This window comes from Aquarana catesbeiana, linkage group LG05 (assembly GCF_042186555.1).
Source record: "Aquarana catesbeiana isolate 2022-GZ linkage group LG05, ASM4218655v1, whole genome shotgun sequence".
Lineage (NCBI taxonomy): Eukaryota > Metazoa > Chordata > Amphibia > Anura > Ranidae > Aquarana > Aquarana catesbeiana.
Window position 1 is genome coordinate 103438827 of NC_133328.1, and position 21565 is coordinate 103460391.

Here is a 21565-nt window from a genome sequence, read left to right on the forward strand (position 1 = left end):
GGAAAAACAACGTAAGAAACAATTTAATCAAAAATACACAAAAGTCACCACTGAAGATATAATAGACTAGCATAAATCATATAGTCCATAACGTATAGTATACAAAAAAAGATTCGCGCTAGGTGCATATGCTATACATGAAAAAGTGTTAATATAAATAAATAACTGAATAAAAACCGTGAAAGGAATCCTGCTGCTGAACACTATAACCCCGATATAAGGGCACAGAAAGCAGATATAGAAAGAACAGTGCAGCGCTGGATATATATCTCAAATGAAAAATGTGTAAATTCAATATATCAATACAAAAAAATGTTGATATCTACGAGTGACAACTAATAAAATTATATCAACCAGTGTACAGTTAATGAAACATAGTAGATTGTATAACAGTGAAGGACAATAAATATAAGTGAAAGATAAAAAATTGAAAAATTATTAAAGTCCCAAAAAAACAGTGGTGTTCCGATATGAAATCCTGGATCTATATTCCACCGCAGGTGCTGCCCACCACCTAATGAATAGTGTTGGAGGCTTACCAGACAGCCTGCGACCGCCCTTATTCAGGTGGGTCAAAACAGGCTCAGTAGAGATATGTGGACCTCAGAAAGTATCCCGCAGGGAGCTCTGTAGATGTTCCTCCAGCTTACAGGAAGGCTAGCCAGCGACATCAAGGTACTATCCAAAAAATTGCTGACCCGGGAGTGTTCCTCATATGACAATCAAGGTTTTCTCTCCAACGGAATCCAGCAAGGATTATTGCTAAATCTTTATCATGGGGCATTGAGGCACAGAATATCTAAGGGCTCCATCTTGTGTGTGTTGAATAGTCCTTTAGAGAGATGGGGCTTTTGCTTCAAACTTCTTTTTTAAATACGTTGTATGCCTTGAGTTGTCATTCGATAAATCGTCTGTGCTTTCCTGCAAACAATGACCACATAAGCATCCAGCATGCATGAGTAGAGAGCTCCACCATTTGTTGCCCAAAAAATGGAATGTACAATGTATATGTTAAGCGCTGTGTAAATTGACAGGGCTATATAAGTACCTGAAATAAATAAATAAGATGCAAGAGTAAAATCAGCATTGAATCATTGACTTGCACACACAGCGTGTGTCCTCTCACTGCTTCCTGAAAAGCTGGCAGCCAAGATTATTGTTTAGTGTCACTTTAATGACTAAAATGTGAACTTCCATCATTCTATCAGAGCAAAGGCAGCAATTCACAGGCACAAATAATTGTAGAGTTGGATGATGCTAATTTTAAGGTGTATCTAATGCCAAAACATTTTATTTTTCATTTTGGAATAGGAAAAAGTTTAAATCCGGGTCAGTTTTTTTGCCATCTCTGTTCCTTTGGAGAGATTTCTCTTTACTTCCTGTTCTGCAGAAACAACTTAGTTGTTAGCAAAGCAAGTGTTCCTTTTGGAAGACTTACCTTCTATTCCTGCTTGATTGTGGCCACCAGGATAAGCAAAGAGGATTATTGTCCCTAGCAGAGACAGAAACAGTCATTTCAATGTGACAGGGTTTCAAACCCCTCACCACTCTATCCAAAACTAGAAAAAAACATGTTTTGGCTATGGATATGTTTTAAAGGAGTTGTAAAGGCAGAAGGTTTTTTTTATCTTAATGCATACTATGCATTAAGATAAAAGCCTTCTGTGTGTAGCAGCACCCCTCAGCCCCCCTAATACTTACCTGAGCCCGATCTCTCTCCAGCGATGTCCACGAGTTCCTCGGCCTTCTGGGACTCTCCCTCCCTTCTGAGACACAGCAGCGGCGCCATTGGTTCCCGCTGCTGTCATTTAAATTCAGTTGGTCAATCAGGGAAGAGAGGGGACAGGGCCGAATGGCAGCTCTGTGTCTGAATGGACACAGGGATCTGCAGCTTGGCTGAGGTGCCCCCATAGCAAGCTGCTTGCTGTGAGGGCATTCGACAGGAGGGAGGGGCCAGGAGCAGCGAAGAGGGACCCAGGAAGAGGAGGATCGGGGTTGCTCTGTGCAAAACCACTGCAACAGAGGAGGTAAGTATAACATGTTTGTTTTTTTAAAGAAAAAAAAAAAGAGACTTTACAATCATTTTCAGAACAATTGTGTGCGTTCAGAAGTCAGCCTTAATAAGCTTTTCAACCCCTGAGCTGTCAGCTTTTCTGATTAATGTTTTCCATTTGTATATAAACTGAATTATTAAGCCCACAATATTAAAATGATACGTTGATTAGTTTACAATATAAAAAACACATTACAACCTCCCAAAAATAATTTTTTATAACACTGTGTGCCTCTTTTATGTAGTTTGCGTTTAGTTGAAAATACCTGTTTCTCCTGGCAGTAACTCACTCTTCCTGTTTTCCTCTGGCAACGGTATTCAGGCTCAATTAGCCTCTGCAGCATTGCCAGTGCATTGTGCATGCTCCATGTCTGTATAAAAAAAATGTTTACAGCTTAGGCTGGTTTCACACTTCTGCACTGCAGTGTGGCCACAGCGTGGGTGCACCTTCGGTTTTCATGCAGTTAACATTTAGTTTCGCTTAGATTTTGTATTAGGTTGCACATTTTTGGTGCATTTTCTTAAAGTGCTGCATCTTTGGTTCCATAGACACAAAGGGAAGTGAGAGGAGATCCTCCCCTCTATTCCTGCTCTAATAACAACTCAAAGTTTTGGATTTTGGATTTGGCGGATGTTCTAACTTCCTCTATACAAAACAAAAAAAGGTCTTTGTTTTTCACACACCTTAACTTTTCTGCTAAAATCTAAAATATCTGTTATGGGTGGATCAGCCTTAAAAGAAGCGAAAGCTGACCATGTACACTTATTTTTTATTTTTTTCTTCAGCCAGCGGGTTGAACATACAAATAGTAGATTCCTCCATCCACACAAACAAAATAGATGGATGAATCCTCCCTGCCAGGATATTGTATTCTGACAGCGGTACCTGCTACTGTCAGAATACACTAATCAGTGGCTGCAGCTAGAAACATGCACCAATAGAATGAATGCCAGACCAAAGGATAAAAGAGTTCAAATTATCTATCGATTTACACTAAAAAAACAGCCAACACATTTCAGAGATCAGAAAAAAAACGTTCTCTTCATTGGGGCTTCCGTTAAAATAAGACCCTCAGTACTTTGTTTAACTCCATTAACCTTTTTCAGTTCTACTTACCTAAGATGGGATGGTATGTTATTTATTTTCTTTGAATGTTAAGTACTATCCACAGCTATTCCTTCTTACTGTGTCCATAATCATATTGTTGTGTACACATGTCTTGAATTATCAATACCTAATGTTCACCCATGTATAACTGTTCTATACGATCAATAATGCGTAAAAAAAATAAAAACCTTAATTGGACTCAAGTTAGTGCATTAGTCAAGGCCACCAGTTTGTGGTCAGTAGCTCTCCTGATCCAGCAATTAGCTTCTGTACATAAATTCTCACAGGAAAATCCCATAATGAGTCCATTCAAGGTTCTTATTTTAACTGAATTCCTGATGAGTTTTTTCTAACCCCCGAAAGGCATTGGTTGTTTCACAGTTGGAGCGGAAGTGGCAGCGTATACCTATCAAAACTAGATACTAGCTCCCCCAAAAAAACCTTCAAAAGTGGAAGGAGCGGGAGTAAGGAGGTGTTAAAAACTTCCCATTTAGGATAAGGTTCTGCTTTAAGGTTGCAATTCCTGCTCTGAGAGAAAAGAAGCGAGAGGCTGCTTCCATTATGGGAGAGTGAGAGACTGGTGGAGAGAAATTTGTGAGTGTGAGTTATAATGAAGGGTCCGCTAGGAGTTTAAATTATTACAATGATATTCTATGTACATTTCTGTGTAAATATGTATATGTATGCATCAAGAGATATAATATAAAATAAATATAATCTTCAGGAACCTGCAGGACTGGCAAAAAAAAAATTGTTTATAATCACCTGTCCCGCACCCCATTCCTCCAACCTTCTCTCAGGTATAGAGCTACAGGCTCTTCACATCAAACACACTCTGGGGTGCATTGGAAGCTGGGTCCTTCGTTGTATTCTGTGGTCTTTCCCACAAACCTCTATGTCACTACAGGACACAGTAGTGATGTAGGTGAAGCTCCTTAAAGTGTAGAATGCAAAGATTCTTTGGGTCATCCAAACTCTTAAAGAAAAAATACAGAAGCTGCAGGACAAGAGTATACATTCAGTTCCTTTGCTGTTTGTGCTTTCTGACCTGTTAGTTTTAATAAAAACTGGGAAGTGTAAAAACACTTTAATAAGTAGGCCCCAATGTGTACACCTTAAAAAAATGAGTCACTTTCTAGGTGTGCTGCATTTGTCAGTCCTTGAGTGGACCAGAGCACAGCAGGTGGAATAAAGCCCATCAAATAGGACAAACTATACATGGGAGAGATGAAAGGACAGTCAAGAAAGCTGAACATTGCTTGTCCTAGTTTCCTCTCTCCGTATCTATCAATAATCACAGCCTCCCTGTCTGTATCAGAGCTGACATATTAAATACTGCTCTCTATTCATCCCACTTTGCTCTGATCCGCTTATGGACTTCCAAGTGCTATGCAACTGACAGAACACATAAGCACCTATCGCGTATGAACAGCTTAGCTATGTAGCAGTGCTATGCTTACTGAAGATTGTCTTGTAAAGAGCCACAGTTTCTAAACTGTTCTTACAGGGAATCTTAATGTCACTCTTGCAGATGAGAAAATACGTGACATTCCAGAAAAGCAGCATCACAGAAGCTTTCAGCAAAGAAAAGCAGATCTATCCCCTCTGTGAGGGAGCTATCACAATTTTTTATTTTTATTAACAAATTTATTAGGAGGACTGTCATCATACTTTAAAGACATCTGCTGGATTTTGTGGGCAATCAAAAACCAGTGAGTATTTTACAAATTTTGACTTATTTTGGAAGGCAGTGAAAAGAGCAGTAAGGATGCCCAAAGAGCAGAAAACCATAGATTCCAGACTGCTGCCTTTAGTTTAATTAAGAAATATTTTTTCCTATGATAATAAAATAAAATAAAGTATAACTGCACTCTTTTAATATGCAGTCTTGTTACTCTTTGCATTAATTTTTTTCAATAAATTCTTTCTTTTTTGTATCATTTTATAAGTTTTGCTGTAACTATCTGATGTGTTTGTGACTTTAAGGTTATCTCATTGATTTAAATAAATGTGTTTCTCTTGGGCATTTTTATTGTATACTTCATGCATACCTGCTCATTATATTGGCATTCTAAAGGTACATTCAGGTGAATAGATAAGCTTATCTGCTTTAATCGCTTAAGGACCGCCCCACATACATATACTGCGGCAGGGTGGCCCATAAGTGCAAATCACGTATCTGTATGTGATTCCCTGGACCGGCTCTGGGGCACGTGCGTGCGCTGCCAGAGCCCCGTTTTCGCTGTGATTGGACACAGTGAGAGCCAATCAGCGGGTCCGTAAGCCGTGATGGCCTCCGGCCACACGTGATCATTCACAGGAGAGGCAGAATGGCAGTCTACCTATGTAAACAAGGCAGACTGCCATTCTGTGAGGGAGGATGATCGGCCCTGATGTTAACCCCTTCCCTGCCAGTGTCATTTATACAGTGACAGTGATTTTTTTTAGCACTGATCACTGTATTAGTGTCACTAGTTCCCAAAAAGTGTCACTTAGTGTCAGATTTGTCCGGCGCAATGTCACAGTCTCGCTAAAAACCGCTGATCACCGCCATTACTAGTAAAAACAATAAAATAAAATAAAAAGTCCATAAATCTATCCCATAGTTTGTAGACGCTATTTTGCGCAAACCAATCAATATACGCTTATTGGGGTTTTTTTTTTACCAAAAACATGTAGCAGAGTACATATTGGCCTAAATTGATGAAGAATTTTTTATTTTTTTTTTAATTGGACGTGTTTTATAGCAGAAAGTAAAATTTTTGTTTTTTTTCAAAACTGTCTGATTTTTTTGTTTATAGTGCAAAAAATAAAAACCACAGAGGTGATCAAATACCAGCAAAAGAAAGCTCTATTTGTAGGGAAAAAAGGACATCAATTTTATTTGGGTACAGTGTCACATGACCGCACAATTGTCAGTTAAAGCAACGCAGTGCAATATCACAAAAATGGCCTGGTCAGGAAGCTGAAGTGGTTAATATCAATGCAAAATGAAGAACATTCCTTTTTTAGAGTTTACATTTAAAATTGTGGACATGTCACTCATCCATTTAAATATACCAAACAGATTTACTAAAGTGTGCAATGTGGTGAAGTGAATCTGTGTTCACTAAAAAATACAGATATATTTTCTTAAACCCCCATGCACATGATTAGATGTTTGGATTGGAAGAAAACAAATTATACTTTAACGCACGTTTTGTAAATCATGCCCCAGGTTTTTAATACAATACACTCTCCAGTTGGTTTGTGAGGTACAGTATCTCACAAAAGTGAGTACACCCCTCACATTTTTGTAAATATTTTATTATATCTTTTCATGTGACAACACTGAAGAAATGACACTTTGCTACAATGTAAAATAGTAAGTGTACAGCTTGTATAACAGTGTAAATTTGCTGTCCTCTCAAAATAACTCAACACACAGCCATTAATGTCTAAACCACTGGCAATAATAGTGTGTACACCCCTAAGTGAAAATGTCCGAATTGGGCTCAAAGTGTCAATATTTTGTGTGGCCACCATTTTTTCCAGCACTGCCTTAACCCTCTTGGGCATGGAGTTCACCAGAACTTCACAGGTTGCTACTGGAGTCCTCTACAACCCCTCCATGACGACATCACGGAGCTGGTGGATGTTAGAGACCTTGCTTCCTCCACCTTCTGTTTGAGAATGCCCCACAGATGCTCCAATTTGGACATTTTCACTTAGGGGTGTACTCACTTTTGTTGCCAGCGGTTTAGACATTAATGGCTGTGTGTTGAGTTATTTTGAGGGGACAGCAAATTTACACTGTTATACAAGCTGTACACTCACTACTTTACATTGTAGCAAAGTGTCATTTCTTCAGTGTTGTCACATGTAAAGATAGAATAAAATATTTACAAAAATGTGAGGGGTGTACTCACTTTTGTGAGATACTGTAATTATGGGCTCGCCACAGTTGTTCATGGATGTTGATTGCCATTCACGCGTACAGAAAGACATGCCTTCTAGTAGCTGTTTGACTAAACATATTCAGTATTTTTTATGGTATGATTTAGTCATTATTATATATTTTGTTCCAGATCCAGAAGACAACAACCAGACATTCAGAATAGACGCTTCTTGAGTTTTAAAGGTATGATAAACATATTTCTATCCAAACTAATAAATAACTATACTTTATGAAAAGCAGTGTTAATTTTGTCAACTAAAATATTTTCGTCTACTAAATTAATACTATTTTAGTCGACTAAGTACGACTAAAACTAAAACAATTGAAATGACTAAAATACGACTAAATCTAAAATGGTATGTTAGTCAAAAGTCTAAAATACGACTAAAACTAAAATGGCATTTAGTAAAAAAAAAAAAAAAAGACTAAAACTAATTTGAAATTTGACGTCAAAATTACCACTGCACTACCTCATAAGAATATGTAGGGGGCATCTACTAAGCTGCTAAAAGAAAAAAAATAAGAAAAAGGCTTTCCCTATTATTTTTCTTAATATTTCATGTTGGTAATATATTCAGGTAATATGTGCAATGGCATTACAGCAAATGAGGGTTTACAGTTTTTTTTTTTATATTTTCAAGTTGTACTTGTCTGTAGTGCATGTTCAAACCTTAATACCATAAATAATAACATGGTATTCGATTTTTACTCCAGGAGCAGTGGCGGCGCGTCTATTAGGGGCGCACGGTCGCCGCCCCCCCCCATCCACGTGTCTGGCCCCCTGATCTACATGCAGGGCGCCGGCGCATGGATTCCAGTGGAGGGGGTGTTTTTTTTAAACATGTGATTAGAGCCAGAGGCTCTAATAGCCTTCAAAAAAGGGTGGGCTTGGGGCGCAGAGCATTGCTCTCCGAGCCCACCCAATTGTGTGACAATAGCAAATAAACATTCGTTATTGTCACACTGATCCTCCTGCCGGTCAATCGGGAAGCAGGTCCAGAGACCCGTCACCCGATTGGCTGAAAGGACAGGTGATTCTATTAGACGCCTAGGAGGTGGAGGGAGGAAATGCACAGCGGAAGCCGCCGTGATGCAGAGAAGGAGAAGACACCCGCCTGTCACCCGTAGGAGCGCTGCCCGCCCCAGAACCTAGATTGGGTAAGTGCGGGGCTGGATGACCGACTGTGAGACCCCCGGGGGGTCCCTGTGACCCTATGCCACCGGCCGATCAACTGGTGGGGGTTGTTTGCTGCCCCCCCCAAAAAAAAATCACCAGCCGTCACTGTCCAGGAGTGTATAATGAGTTTGGCAATTCTAAAGAAATGCTTAAATAATGGATTAAAATTGAACTAGACCCATTAGATTTTAGACAACTAAAATAGGACTAAAACTAAAACAATTCAGACTAAAATAGGACTAAAACTAAAATGGCATTTTAGTCAAAAGACTTAAATACGACTAAAACCAAAATGGCATTTTAGTCCAAAGACTATAACTAAAACTAAATCGAAATTTGATGTCAAAATTAACACTAAAGTATGCTTAAGCCCTCATTCACACGAGGCGGACTCCGTTTCCACGGAGCCTGCCTCGGTCCGCCGGCTCAGCAGGAGATCTCTCCGTTGATCTCCACTGAGCCGGCGGATGACAGGTCCCTCTCTGCTCACTGAGCGGGGAGGGGCTTGTCAGGCGCCGCTGCTGCCTATAGAGGGATCGGATGAAAACGGACAGCATGTCCGTTTTAATCAGATCTCATCCGATCCGATCCGCCAGCGACGGATCTGGACATTGGGTCATCCGTCTGCTTTTAGCGGATCGGACGGGGTCGGATGTCAGCGGACATGTCTGCGCTGACATCCATCGCTCCATAGGCTAACATGGAGCGCCCGTTCAGGTCCGCCATCAAAACTGACAGGTGGACCTGAACGGTCCGATCGTGTGAAAGGGGCCTTAGAAAGAAATTATTGTGACACATATCAATCAAGAACTTCAAACTGCCATTTCTGCAATCCAAGTTTGAAAATTAAGCCACATTTCTTGTTCTGCAACAAGAAATTTTTAGGTTGGCACGTTTAGTTACTTTTTAAACAGCAGCCCTAAAAAGGTATGTATTGCAACATGTTTTGATCAAGATAACTTTATATCTAAAAGTGTGCTAATGCTTCTAAGTGATTTTTAACAAAAAATGAACCTAATGACAAGCTTAAACTGTAAGCTCCTGTAAGCAGCCGCTTTCACTTCATCTGCTCTGCTGAAAAGCCATACTGTTAGGGTTGCCACCTTTTCTTTAAGCCAAACCTGAACACTTTAGCGGAGCATGGCATGGCACCCCAACCTCAGTGCGATTTTGCCGTAATTGTCACCCGACAAATCGCGGCAAAATCACGTAAACAGAATTGTGGGATGCCTGTCACCCAAAAGAAGTTTTGCTTTGTGATTGGGGTGCCATTATCCCCATTCCCTCCTATTAATAATCTTCTTCCCCTACCAGCACAAATCCTCCTTCCTCCAATACCCCCTTGGCAGCTGATAGGGGTTATCACGGGGTCCCAGCACACAAGGGGGCCCGGACAGCAGGGGGTTTGAAGCGGCGGGCGTGGGGGGCAATTACAGAGGAGGGGGAACAATTATAGAGAATGGGGGGGCAATTAGAGGAGGGGGGGCAATTATAGAGGAGGGGGGTGCAAATACAGAGGAGGGGGGCAATTACAGAGGAGGGGGTGCAAATACAGAGGAGGGGGTAATTACAGAGATAGGGGGGCAATTAGAGGAGGGGGGCAATTACAGAGGATGGGGTGCAAATACAGAGGAAGGGGGGCAAATACAGAGGAGAGGGGTGCAAATACAGAGGGGGGCAATTACAGAGAAGGAGGGACAATTACAGAGGAGGGGGGTGCAAATACAGAGGAGGGGGGTGCAAATACAGAGGAGAGGGGTGCAAATACAGAGGGGGGGCAATTACAGAGAAGGGGGGACAATTACAGAGGAGGGGGTGCAAATACAGAGGAGGGGGGTGCAAATACAGAGGAAGGGGGCAATTACAGAGAAGGGGGACAATTACTGAGGAGGGGGTGCAAATAAAGAGGAGGGGGGGCAAACACAGAGGAGTCAAAACATAAGGGAGAGAGAGGCGACAGGCAGCAGCTGGTGCGGAAGTTTTTAATAAAGTAAATGCTTAAAACAATCTACTCACTCTCCATGTCAGAGCTGTATATGTCAGTCTGTGAAGTCGGCTGCCCCATTCTCCCTTCCGATCCACGCTGCTGTTATCGCTGAATCGCTGGAGGAAACAGAGAGCCGCGGAAAACTCATGTGAACTGTCAGTCTCTGATGATGGAGGCGTGGTTAAGCCTCCGGAACGCTCTGATTGGTCACAGCATCCCAGGCTGTGACAGCTCACTGCAGTATCCCCACAGCTCTGTATCCTTGGCTTCCTGCAGCGATTCAGCAATAACAGCAGCATGGATTGGAGGGGAGAATGGGACAGCCGACTTCACAGACTGACATTTACAGCTCTGACGTGGAGAGTGAGTGAATTGTTTTTAAGCATTTATTTTATTAAAAACTTCCACACCAGCAGCTGCCTGTCGCCTCTATCTCTCCCTTATGTTTTGATTGCTCTGTAATTGCTCCACCCGCCCGCCGTTCCGATCCCCCTGCTGTCCGGGTCCCCCTGTGTGCTAGGGCTCGTAAAAGGAGGACCCATGGTACCCCCTGTCAGCTGGAAATGGTGTCCGGGTGTGAGGCAGAGGGAAACCCAGGCACAGCCTCCTAAACCAGTACTGTCCGGGTCAAAACCGTACAGGTGGCAACCCTACATACTGTTCTTATTGAGTAAAGTTAATGTACTGCTGCCTCCTCCCACCTTCCACATATTTCTATTAGTCATATTGATGGAGCTAGTGTTTTGTTAAAAATGACAGAGTCACTTTAAGTTACTCACAAATAAGAGATGCCAATCTGGCCAGAATGAATCTCATGTCCATTGACTAGCCACCATCTCGCAAGGGAGCAATTGATCAGGTAGGTTAACAAAAAACAATAACAGTTGCTGGCAATGCCTCAATGTTTCTCCAATCTCCTCCCTACGTAGGCATAAATGTAGATTCTTATGAAGTGGTTAGACCAGTGGTCATCAACCCTGTCCTCAGGGCCCACTAACAGGCCAGGTTTTATGTATTACCTTGGGGAGATGCAGACTAGAATACTGCAATCACTGAGCAGCAAATGATATCACCTGTGATGTATTTCAGTTATCTTGCAAACCTGGCCTGTTAGTGGGCCCTGAGGACAGGGTTGATGACCACTGGGTTAGACAACACATGTCGGATTACCCTGTGGAATCTGTACATATGCTTCTTTAATTCATATAATTTATCAGAGTTGGTCCTACATCCTACGTACTTGAAAGCAACAGCATTGCCCTTGTGTACTGAGTTTGTCCTTTCATATAAGGAGACACTGTAATAATATACTTGTGCCACAATAATTGTTTTGCCTCTGCTGATAAAATCTGACATTATCAGTACCCTTTAACCACTTCTTTATCAAACTATATGAACCCATCATTTGTTTTAAGATTTCTAGACTTGGCTGACATTCTATAAAGTATTTTTTAAGCTTACTAATAATGCCACATTGCCTTCTATAGTGTCCCACCCATTAAAAAAGAAATCATGCTTTTGATATTGTATATGTATGTAATATACCATTTGTATATGTTCATGGGCTATTCTTAACTGCTTTATTTAACAATATTTTAGGAATAACAGTAAGAAAGTAGGGTAAAAGTGTTAATAAATGTGTTTTCTTCCTTATAAAGATGGCAGACAACATCATGAAGTTATCTCAAGAAAAAAAGCTTGATGCTGATCTACCTTTACCACCTCCCCCCGAATCAGTACATCATTCTGTTACAGTAACTGGTGCGCAGGATCCAAGCAACCTTCCTCCACAACCACCAAAAGAGTCATTTTCTAAGTTCTATGAGCAGCGACAAGTCAATGAGGTAAAAAGACTTTATCGCCATATGCATCCAGAGTTGAGGAAAAATTTAGAACATGCTGTGACTCAAGACATTAATGAATTATTAAGCACAGCAGATGAGCCTAACCAACCAACTTCAGTCAATCTGGATGCAGTGTTGCCAGGGGAGGTGCAATCCATGCGTTGGATCTTTGAAAACTGGAATCTGGATACTATTGGAGAACATCAAGGTAGTCGGAAATTGACTGAAGAAGAGACTGTACTTGGAGGAAATGTTAGAAATACATCTCAGATGTTTCAAGGTCAGACATGTGTAGATGATAACAGGTCCTCTCCTGCCATGCTTGGGAAGGATCAAAGAAAAGGTGATGTAAAGACAGCATTGTGGCTGTTTGAAACCCAGCCACTTGATTCATTAAACAAAATCTACCCCGAAGACACCGAAGTTCAAGAGGCGGTTTTAAAAGACCCAGTGGAAAAGGGTGATGTGAAGGGCACCAAAATGCTTTTCGAGACACAATCTCTAGATGAAGTAGGCCGCTGCAACTCTGTAGAAGAACACAATATCCTTCAGCTCAAATCTGAAATACAAGAGATGAAGGGAGATGTGAACAAAACTATTAAACTGTTCCAGACTGAGCCTCTCTGTGCAATCAGAGACAAAACGGGAAATATTCATGAAATTAAATCCATTTGTAGGGAAGAAACACAGAGCAACAATGTAAACACAGCAAGATGGTTGTTTGAAACCCAGCCTTTAGACACTATTCACAAGGATACCTCCAAAGTTCAGATTATAAGAGGGATTTCCTTGGAGGAGATCGCTAAGGGGGGAGTGAATGCAACTAAATGGGTATTTGAAACTCAACCCTTGGACACAATAAAAGAGCACATAGAAGGAGTATTCCAGGCATCTGAAGACACAATCCAAGGAGGGGATGTCTCAAAGCAAAGCAACGTATTTGGGAAGCAATATCTGGACTCTATAAATGCCAACACTGATAGTAAAATTTCAACTACAGAAGATATAGTTGCTGGTGATGTGAAGTCCACATTATGGCTTTTTGAAACACAACCAATGGAGACACTTAAAGGAAGCATGGAATTTGGCGAGCTGAAAAAAGTTGAACTATCAAGTGAAGAAAAGGGAGATGTCAAACAAAGGAAACATGTGTTTGAAACTTGTTCACTGGACAAAATTTCCCACAAAGAAGAAGAATCTAGTGGGCAGACTGAAACAGACATAAAAGATATTGTTAAAGGGGAAGTGAAATCATTTAAAAATCTTTTTGAAACACTTCCCCTGGATAGCATTCAATCCAGTAAGAGTGTTCATGTTTCTAGCCAGGAAGACATAAAAGTAGGAAATGTGAAGGCAACTCAGGCGCTGTTTGAAAACACACCACTGTATGCCATTGAGGACAGTTTGGGCAATTATCATGAAGTTACATCTGTCAGTCGGGAGCAAGTAGTTAGCGGTGATGTTAAAAATTACAAATGGATGTTTGAAACAAAACCACTAGATCAATTTAATGATGGCACCCAAAAGGTTGACATAATTAAAGGTATCACTAAGCAAGAGATTGAGTCTGGAGATGTGGGAACAGCCCGATGGCTCTTTGAAACTCAGCCTGTTGATGTCTTTTCAAAAGATACACACAGTGCACCCCAGAAAGAAATGTTACAGAAAGGTGATGTGAAGAAATGCAGATGGCTGTTTGAAACCCAGCCTATTGATATATTATATGAAAAATCAGAGAAACCAGAAAAGGAAGCTTTAATCCAGGGTGATGTTAAGTCCTACACTTGGATGTTTGAAACTCAACCATTAGATTCCATCAAAGACTCTGGAGAGTGTTACATAAATGTGAGCAGTGCTTCTCAAAGTGGTTTAGAAGGTGTCAATGTGAAAACAACCAAACATTTGTTTGAGACTGAACCTTTAGACAGTATTTCCTCTTCAAGCGAGTTCCGAAAAGTGATCCGATATGCAAGTCGTGTTGAAATCCAATCAGGTGAAGTCTCGAGAGTGAAGGAGATCTTTGAATCAATGCCAAATGATCAAGTTGCTTTACTAAAAACAGATGTTCCTACAGAAGAAAACATACAAGTTGGTGCTGTAAACAAATTCACCTGGCTTTTTGAAAACTGCCCAATGGATTCTATAAAAAACAACAAAAATGGTTTTCAAGAGCTACCCCCAGAAAAAGATATCCAATATGGTGATGTTGGAGGTAAAAAATTCATCTTTGAAACCTATTCATTAGATCAGATCCATCAAGAGTTTGATGAGAAGGAGATTAGTAAAGTGCAAGAATCTCTCACCACTCAAGGAGATGTAAAATCCTGTACCATGCTTTTTGAAACCAAGCCACTGTATGCTATACAAGACAAAAGTGGTGAATACCACGAAGTGACATCAGTAAAAAAAGAAGAGATAGAGAAAGGAGATGTGAGAGGTGCAAAATGGCTGTTTGAAACCAAACCTCTTGATAGAATCAATAAAGATGAGGAAGTATTTGTCATTAGAGCTGTCACACAAGAAGATATTGAGAAGGGCTGTGTTAAGACTGCACGGTGGAGATTTGAAACAGAACCACTTGATGCCATTACTGATATTGCAAAACATGCTGTAAGAACAGTTGATGACATTCAAAAGGGTGATGTCCAATTAAATAAACAGCTTTTTGAAACAGAACAAGTTAGCCAGAAGAAGTATGTACGACTGGTTAGTGTTAGTGATGTTCAGAAAGGAGACGTTAGAACTTCTACGTGGCTCTTTGAAAACCAACCCATTGATAGCCTGAAAGGGGAGGATCAAGAACATCAGGGGATAATAAAAGTGCAAAGAGAAGATAGCCAAAAGGGCGATGTCAAGAGATGCACTTGGTTATTTGAGTCTCAACCACTGGATAGCCTAAAAGATACAGAAAGTCCAGATACTCTTCACACCACAGAAGATATTCCAAAAGCTAATGTAAAAAGCACCACATGGCTATTTGAAAGTACACCTCTTGACAAAATTGACTTGAAACATTCAACTAGTATTGAACAAAGAGAAATAAACATAAAAGATACCCTTGATGCATTCTTCTCCCGCAAAATTATTCAGAATAAAGGAATTGTCATAGAAAACATCCATAGTGGGAATGTGAAAATGATAAAATATCAGCTATCAACACAAACCAATGTGGATATCCAAAAGGAAGAAACTGTTGGTGGAAACCTTCAAAGAATACTTTTACAGTTACTCCACAGAACTGATGTTGAACCCCATGGGATCCTGGTTGAAGAAAGTGATAGCAGACATCTACAAATTATCAAGTTAAATCTGTTAAATACAGTTCAGTCGAAAGAAGAAGACAAAGAGTCTGTCAGGGATGATGTAGCGAAAGCCGTCAAGATATTGCTGAATGAAGATGACTCTCACAAAACTGGCATTATAATGGAAGAGTCAGAAAGAGGCTCTGTAAAAATTATCATTTACTCTGTTTCATCACATTGTAAATGTAATGAGGCTGGTGAGGTTGTTGCCAAAGGGGATGTTAAATCCACTATTGGCTCTCTCATTGCTTGTAGCCAGGACAGTCAACCAAAACTCTCAGTGACACGTGAACAAAATGAGAAAGGAAATGTTCAATTATACACAAGCTGCATTGAGAAAGGTGATCTGGGGTACCTAAAAAGTCTTCAAGCAGAGTCAGAAATAGATGCTCTTACACTATATGAAAGGAACCCTGTTCATCAAGAAACTGCCACTGAGCAAAATAACACAGCGATGCAAAAAGACAACCAAAGCACTAGAAGTTCAGAATGTGTATATATTTCACCCCCCCCTGTATTTCACCCTGTACAACCTCAGCAACAGTTGAAAAAATGCATAACAGTGAATACAGCAGAATCTAACAACCAAAAAGCTACAACAGGGTGCAAAGTAGTGAAACAAGACATCACTCTGAACGATGAAAGACAAATCAGCTCCACGCTGCAGAAATCTGCAGTCAGCAAAAACACAACTGAAGAAAAAAAACAGTCTACATCACTTAAAGAATGTTGTGTTGGGGGTCTCACCTCCAATACAGTAAAAGACACTTGTAGAGATAACAGTGATCTTCAAGCTGCATTGTCAGATCTGCGTCAAATCACAGCTGAAGCTAAAAGCATTCAAAAACAGGTTCAATGCAAAATCCAGAACACCAACCAAGAAGTTGAATGTACAAAACAGGTTGTACTGGAGAACACTGTGCAACCCATTCAAGCAGCAATACATCAAGAATGTGCATCTGCAAAGCATACCTTAAGTGTTACAACTAAAGCTCAAGAAACACGGACATCTTATGCAAGTCTTCAGAAATCTACCACCTCCACAAAAAAGGTCAGTGATTCTGAAAAGGAGGAGAAAGAGGCTGCTCAGGGGAGTAGGGAGGTTTCTGTAGCAAGAACTAACAGTATTACAGATAATGCTGAGTCACCCAAACAAGCAAAGAATTATTTAAATCCCTTTATTGATGATGAATATAAAACACAATTAGAGCAAGAGGAAAGAGACCAAGATATTGTCAGAGGAGATATTAAGGCAGCAATGAGAGCATTACAGAATGCTTCAACAGAACAAAGAGTAATAGAAAAGGAAGAAGTTGTAAGAGGTAATTTAACATCTGCCCTTCAGTCGCTCCAAAAGTCTAATGTTAATGTATCAAAGGGTGACTTTAAAGCTGCAATGATATACAGAAATGCAGGTCAGTCTTATGCTGCTAGCAAAAGAAAGGATAATGACCAGCAGATAAAAAATGAAGCTTTCATTAAGTCGGTACACCCATCTGACAATGACTCTCCTCCTTCTTCAGCTACTGTAACTGGACAAGAGAAGTACCAACCACCCAACACAAGTGATGCTGATGCAACAAAAGATGACTCTGAAAAGATGAATGATTCTGTACTGACGTTTGCAGAGCCCATTAACCAAAAGGCAAGTGAAAACACATCTGACAAGAATGTGAACACAAAAAGTACATGTCAGCCAACACAAAGAAAAAAGCCAGTACCACCACCAAAGCCAAAACATCTTCTCCCTGGGAAATGTCCCCCACCTCGTCACCGAGCTAAGACCCCCATGACTTCAACACCAGCTTCATCTCCACCACCTACTACTCCAACTGATAACTGTTGTTCCACAATTTTACCAGGCAATGAGTCTGACCAGGCCTATGCTTATTCTGATGGTCCAGCTAAGTTTTCTAAATCCAAAAAAGACATGCTTACCGATAGTATAAACATGACATGCAATGAAAAAAACACCAGTACGACCAAAAAACAAACCTTCGAGGATGAATTTACATTAATGACAAAAACTCAAAATACTACACCAGTCAGTGAAGTAAAAGCTTGTACGGCACAACCAGAACAGTTAGAACCTATTTTAGAAGATAAATCCATAATCTGCCAACCTTTAGAAAATAAAGATAATGTAATAGACAAGACAAACATTACATTAACTGAAACAAGTGATAGTTGTAATCACAGTGATAACAAAGGCGTTGTAATGAGGGTAAAGAAAAGAAAGGAAACAGAAGATGAAAAACGGAAACGATTATCTATTCATATGGATGAAATTATGAAGGATAATGTCAAAGCAGCAACGGACATTTTTGAAAACTTGAAAAAGCAAGATGAACTAGAGACAATTTTGAAAAAAGTAGAAGAACTGGAAGAAGAGGCCAGTAATGTAGATATAAAGTCTGTGAAGGGTTTATTTGAGACTGTTCCAGAATGGATTGCAACTAGTAAAGAAAAAGAAACTCCACATCTAAAGCAGCAGGAAGGGCACAAAAGTGAAAGCTTTGAGATGCTAAAAGATGATACAGAAAGTGTCTCGTCAGTGGAACTTGCCTTTGAGGATCTTGAAAAGGCAAGTGCTGAAATAAAGTATTTAAAAGAACAGACATTAGCAAGACTTCTAGATATTGAGGAAACAGTTAAGAAGGCCCTATATTCTGTTTCAAATTTAAAATCAGAGTCTGATATTGCAAGTCTTTCAAGTCTTTTCCGGGAATCTCTTGAAACTTCATCAAATACATCTCACAATATTAGAAAAATTAGCATTGTTTCCAGTAAGTCAAAACCAGAGAGAACAACACAATCATTAGGACAAAAATATGCATATGCTAAGAACAACCTAGAAGTAACGGAAAATAAGAATACAGAGCTGGAGGTGAATGCTATTCCAAGTCGCCTGTCACCTACATCCCCTTCCTTTATCAGCATAGAATCTACAGCCAGAAAGTCAACACAACAAAATGGGAACTGTTCATCCTCAACAATTAATTTAAACAAAAATGGTCAAGATTGCACAGATCCCTTCATCCAGTGGAATATTTCAAGTGACAATAGTCAATCTTCCTCAGCTGGACTTCTTGGTATTCCAGCAGTTTATGAACCTAATAACAAAGTGAACAATAACACACCATCGAGTCCTGGCTCTCAACGACAAAAAAGTGTTCTGGAGTTGAAGACTGGACCTGAAGGACCTAAAGTAATTGGAACGACAATAGTGACAGAAAAATATGAACAATCTGATCATTTTGGCAACACAATTATAAAGTCCAAAACATCTACAACAGTAACTAAACAATCTGACACTCAGAGTTCTTCGACGTATGAAGTCGTATCGGCTGCTCCCCGGTTTGAGGTGACTGCCTCCCCTCTTCTTAGAAGACATGCAATGCCATTAGCAGAAAATTCCAACAGTAAAGGAAATGAAACGGGTGTTGTGTTTGTTACTTTTGCCAACTCAAAACCAGCCAAAAAATAATATTTTACTGGAAAGCCCAAGAACACATTCTAATTGTATACTAAAATGCTCTAGTCGTGTTATACAAGACTGCAATAGATTGTAATACCCGATAAATGTTAACTGAAGATTCCTGCTAATAAGATTATGCTCATGTTTTGCAGCCAAAGTCTTTATTAGTAAAAAAAGAGTGGAAATATCCAAATTCCGACTCCAAAGTTTTAAAACTTTAAGTTATTTTATTGTCAGTTTCTTTAAACAGTGTTAGTACTTTCACCACATGAAGCCTACACTCTGGGCTGCAGAACAAATGTTCTATGCCAAATGTTTCAAAAGGAAAATATTTTGCCATTCAACACTAAGTGTAGAATTTCTTAGGAGACAAAGGCCCAATTATTGTAGGTTAGGACAACTATTCGGCGTAATTTAGGTCAGGAATTTATTTCCTGCTTTCTCTATATTCAGTATTGCTGTAGCAAAATGTACTATCACTGGTACATGTGTTTTTTCAAAAAGGAGATGCTGTATAGCTATATCACTATATGGATAAGAAAAACACACATTAAATAAAACATTAAATATTGAAAATAGCTTTAAAAATGAAAGTATATCTAAAGTCCAAACCATTTTTTTAATTTTTTTTTATTGGTTCAATAGATTTTTATTGATTTTTGCAATGAACATGGAATGCAAATAAATCATGATGTAGTTACTGACACAATCATGCAAGAACCAAAGTTATTGAGATGAGTACGTTATACAAGTAGTTATTATCAGGCATCAGTGTAAACTACAACATGCCGAATTGAAACACAAATAATTTGCAAATACGTGGTGGCACAAAAAAACAAGATCTCAATATAGGTAGCAGTTAGGCAGTGGGAATTACAGAATAAAGGGGAAATAAACAGATAATTTAGAAAGAAAAAAAAAGGCCAGGAAAGAGGGAAGAAGCAGAAAAGCAGTGAGGTGATGGTTTAGCTCCACATACAAGCCAGACAGACTACAATTCATTCCGGCTGGGAGAAAATGTGTGAACCACATGGTACCACATGGCAGAATAATTTTGCATTGTATCGGTTATCCTCGCCTCCACTTTCTCATGTAGCATTGTTTGTGTGATACAAGATCTGGCTTCGGCCATGGAAAGAGTAGGGGTTTTCCACGCTTTGCCAATTGTTTGTTTAGCATTTGTGAGGACATTTTTTTTTTATATTTCATCTCTGTCTCATTAGGGAGATTTCCCTTCATTTCACATTCTGTAGACTCAAAAGGAAGTCAGAGAAGATCGTTCCAGTAATTTTTTCAGTGAGGGAAATCCCCTCTTAGACAGTTATCGTCATGGGAACAAATGTCCCCACTGAAAAATTTCCCCTCTTTTATTGTTCTGGCGGCAACCCTTGTTCCCCATGACATTGGCAATCATGATTATTAGAGAGAGCAAATCTCCCTAAGGGGACACAAAAAAGTGACAGCGGTTTTTAATTCCCCACCATTCTATCCAAATCTTAAAATGAGTTTTGCCTTTAGGTATACTTCAAATAGAAGAAGAATGAACATATGCATTAATTTAGAGACAAATGGGTTAATGTTTAAGATAAAAACTTTGAGGAAGCCATCAGATGTTAATATTCAAGATCCACTCTGCTAAAAATAAAAAAAGATTGAAGTTTGGTTGTTAGGGCCAGCTACTTCCTTACCCTAATAATTAAATAAAGTACAAACAATTGAAGGGATAGTCCAAAGCAATACTTTAGACTAAAAATACTAAGCTATACCTCACACAGTGGATCCATAAGTACCACCCAGAACATACAAAATAATGTCTTAAGCCTCGTACACACGATCAGATTTTTGGCAGGGAATTGTGTGATAACAGATTGTTTGCCTAAAATCTGAACGTTAGTACGCTCCATCAGACAATTGTTGGCCAACTTTCCACCAACAAATGTTGGATGGCAGGCTAGTAAATTTTCGGGGGACAATGGTATGTTGTCATATTTTCCTATCGTGTGTACACAAGTCTGTCACACAAAAGTCCAAAGTACAAACACGCATGCTCAGAATCAATGCTCACCTAACACGACATTAGCAGAAGGTGCCCAAAGGGTGGCACTCAAGAGCTGATATTCCACGTAGTACGTCACTACAATCGTGTTTGTTGGTCGACAGTTGTGTACCGTTTGTGTGCAAGACAAGTTCACGGTACATGCCCTTCACACAGAAGTCTGACGCTTTGTCTGTGGAAAATCTGATCGTGTGTACGAGATTTTAATTTAGACAATAGACTTTCCTTCTCAGTCCTGGGACCTTAACTGAACTGACATATGGAATGCTGTGATCAGAAATCACAACTTATCTATACCATCTCATGGTATACAACCCCCCCCCCCCCTTTCACACATGCCTAATATTGTGAGATTCCCATTTAATGGCAAATAAATATTCAAGCATAATACAGTCCTAATTTTTCATCTTTTCCTTCTATTATACTTTTTATGCTTTTCTTAACATACAAATGTTTTAGAGTATTTAAATATTCCAGAATAATTTATTATTTATCATGCCAAAGCAATGTTTTTATAGTTTTATGCCTTAAAATGTTACATTTATAGAAAATACATTTGTATAGTTACTTTTCTCAAGAAATTGTTTTGTATTTCTCATGCACTACTGTCTGTGACAATCTCT

At 39.6% G+C, this 21565-nt stretch overlaps 1 protein-coding gene across 1 annotated transcript in view; it reads left to right on the forward strand.

Annotated features, from left to right (window-relative positions):
- Window positions 1-21175, forward strand: part of XIRP1 (xin actin binding repeat containing 1) — a 32901-nt gene extending 11726 nt beyond the window's left edge. Inside the window, exons 2-3 of the mRNA XM_073630017.1 lie at window positions 7229-7281; window positions 11921-21175. Of these exons, the coding sequence (XP_073486118.1) occupies window positions 11921-18895 (6975 nt within the window). The 5' untranslated portion in view covers window positions 7229-7281 and the 3' untranslated portion in view covers window positions 18896-21175. The remainder of the gene's footprint in view (window positions 1-7228; window positions 7282-11920) is intronic.
- Window positions 21176-21565: the final 390 nt, after the last annotated feature.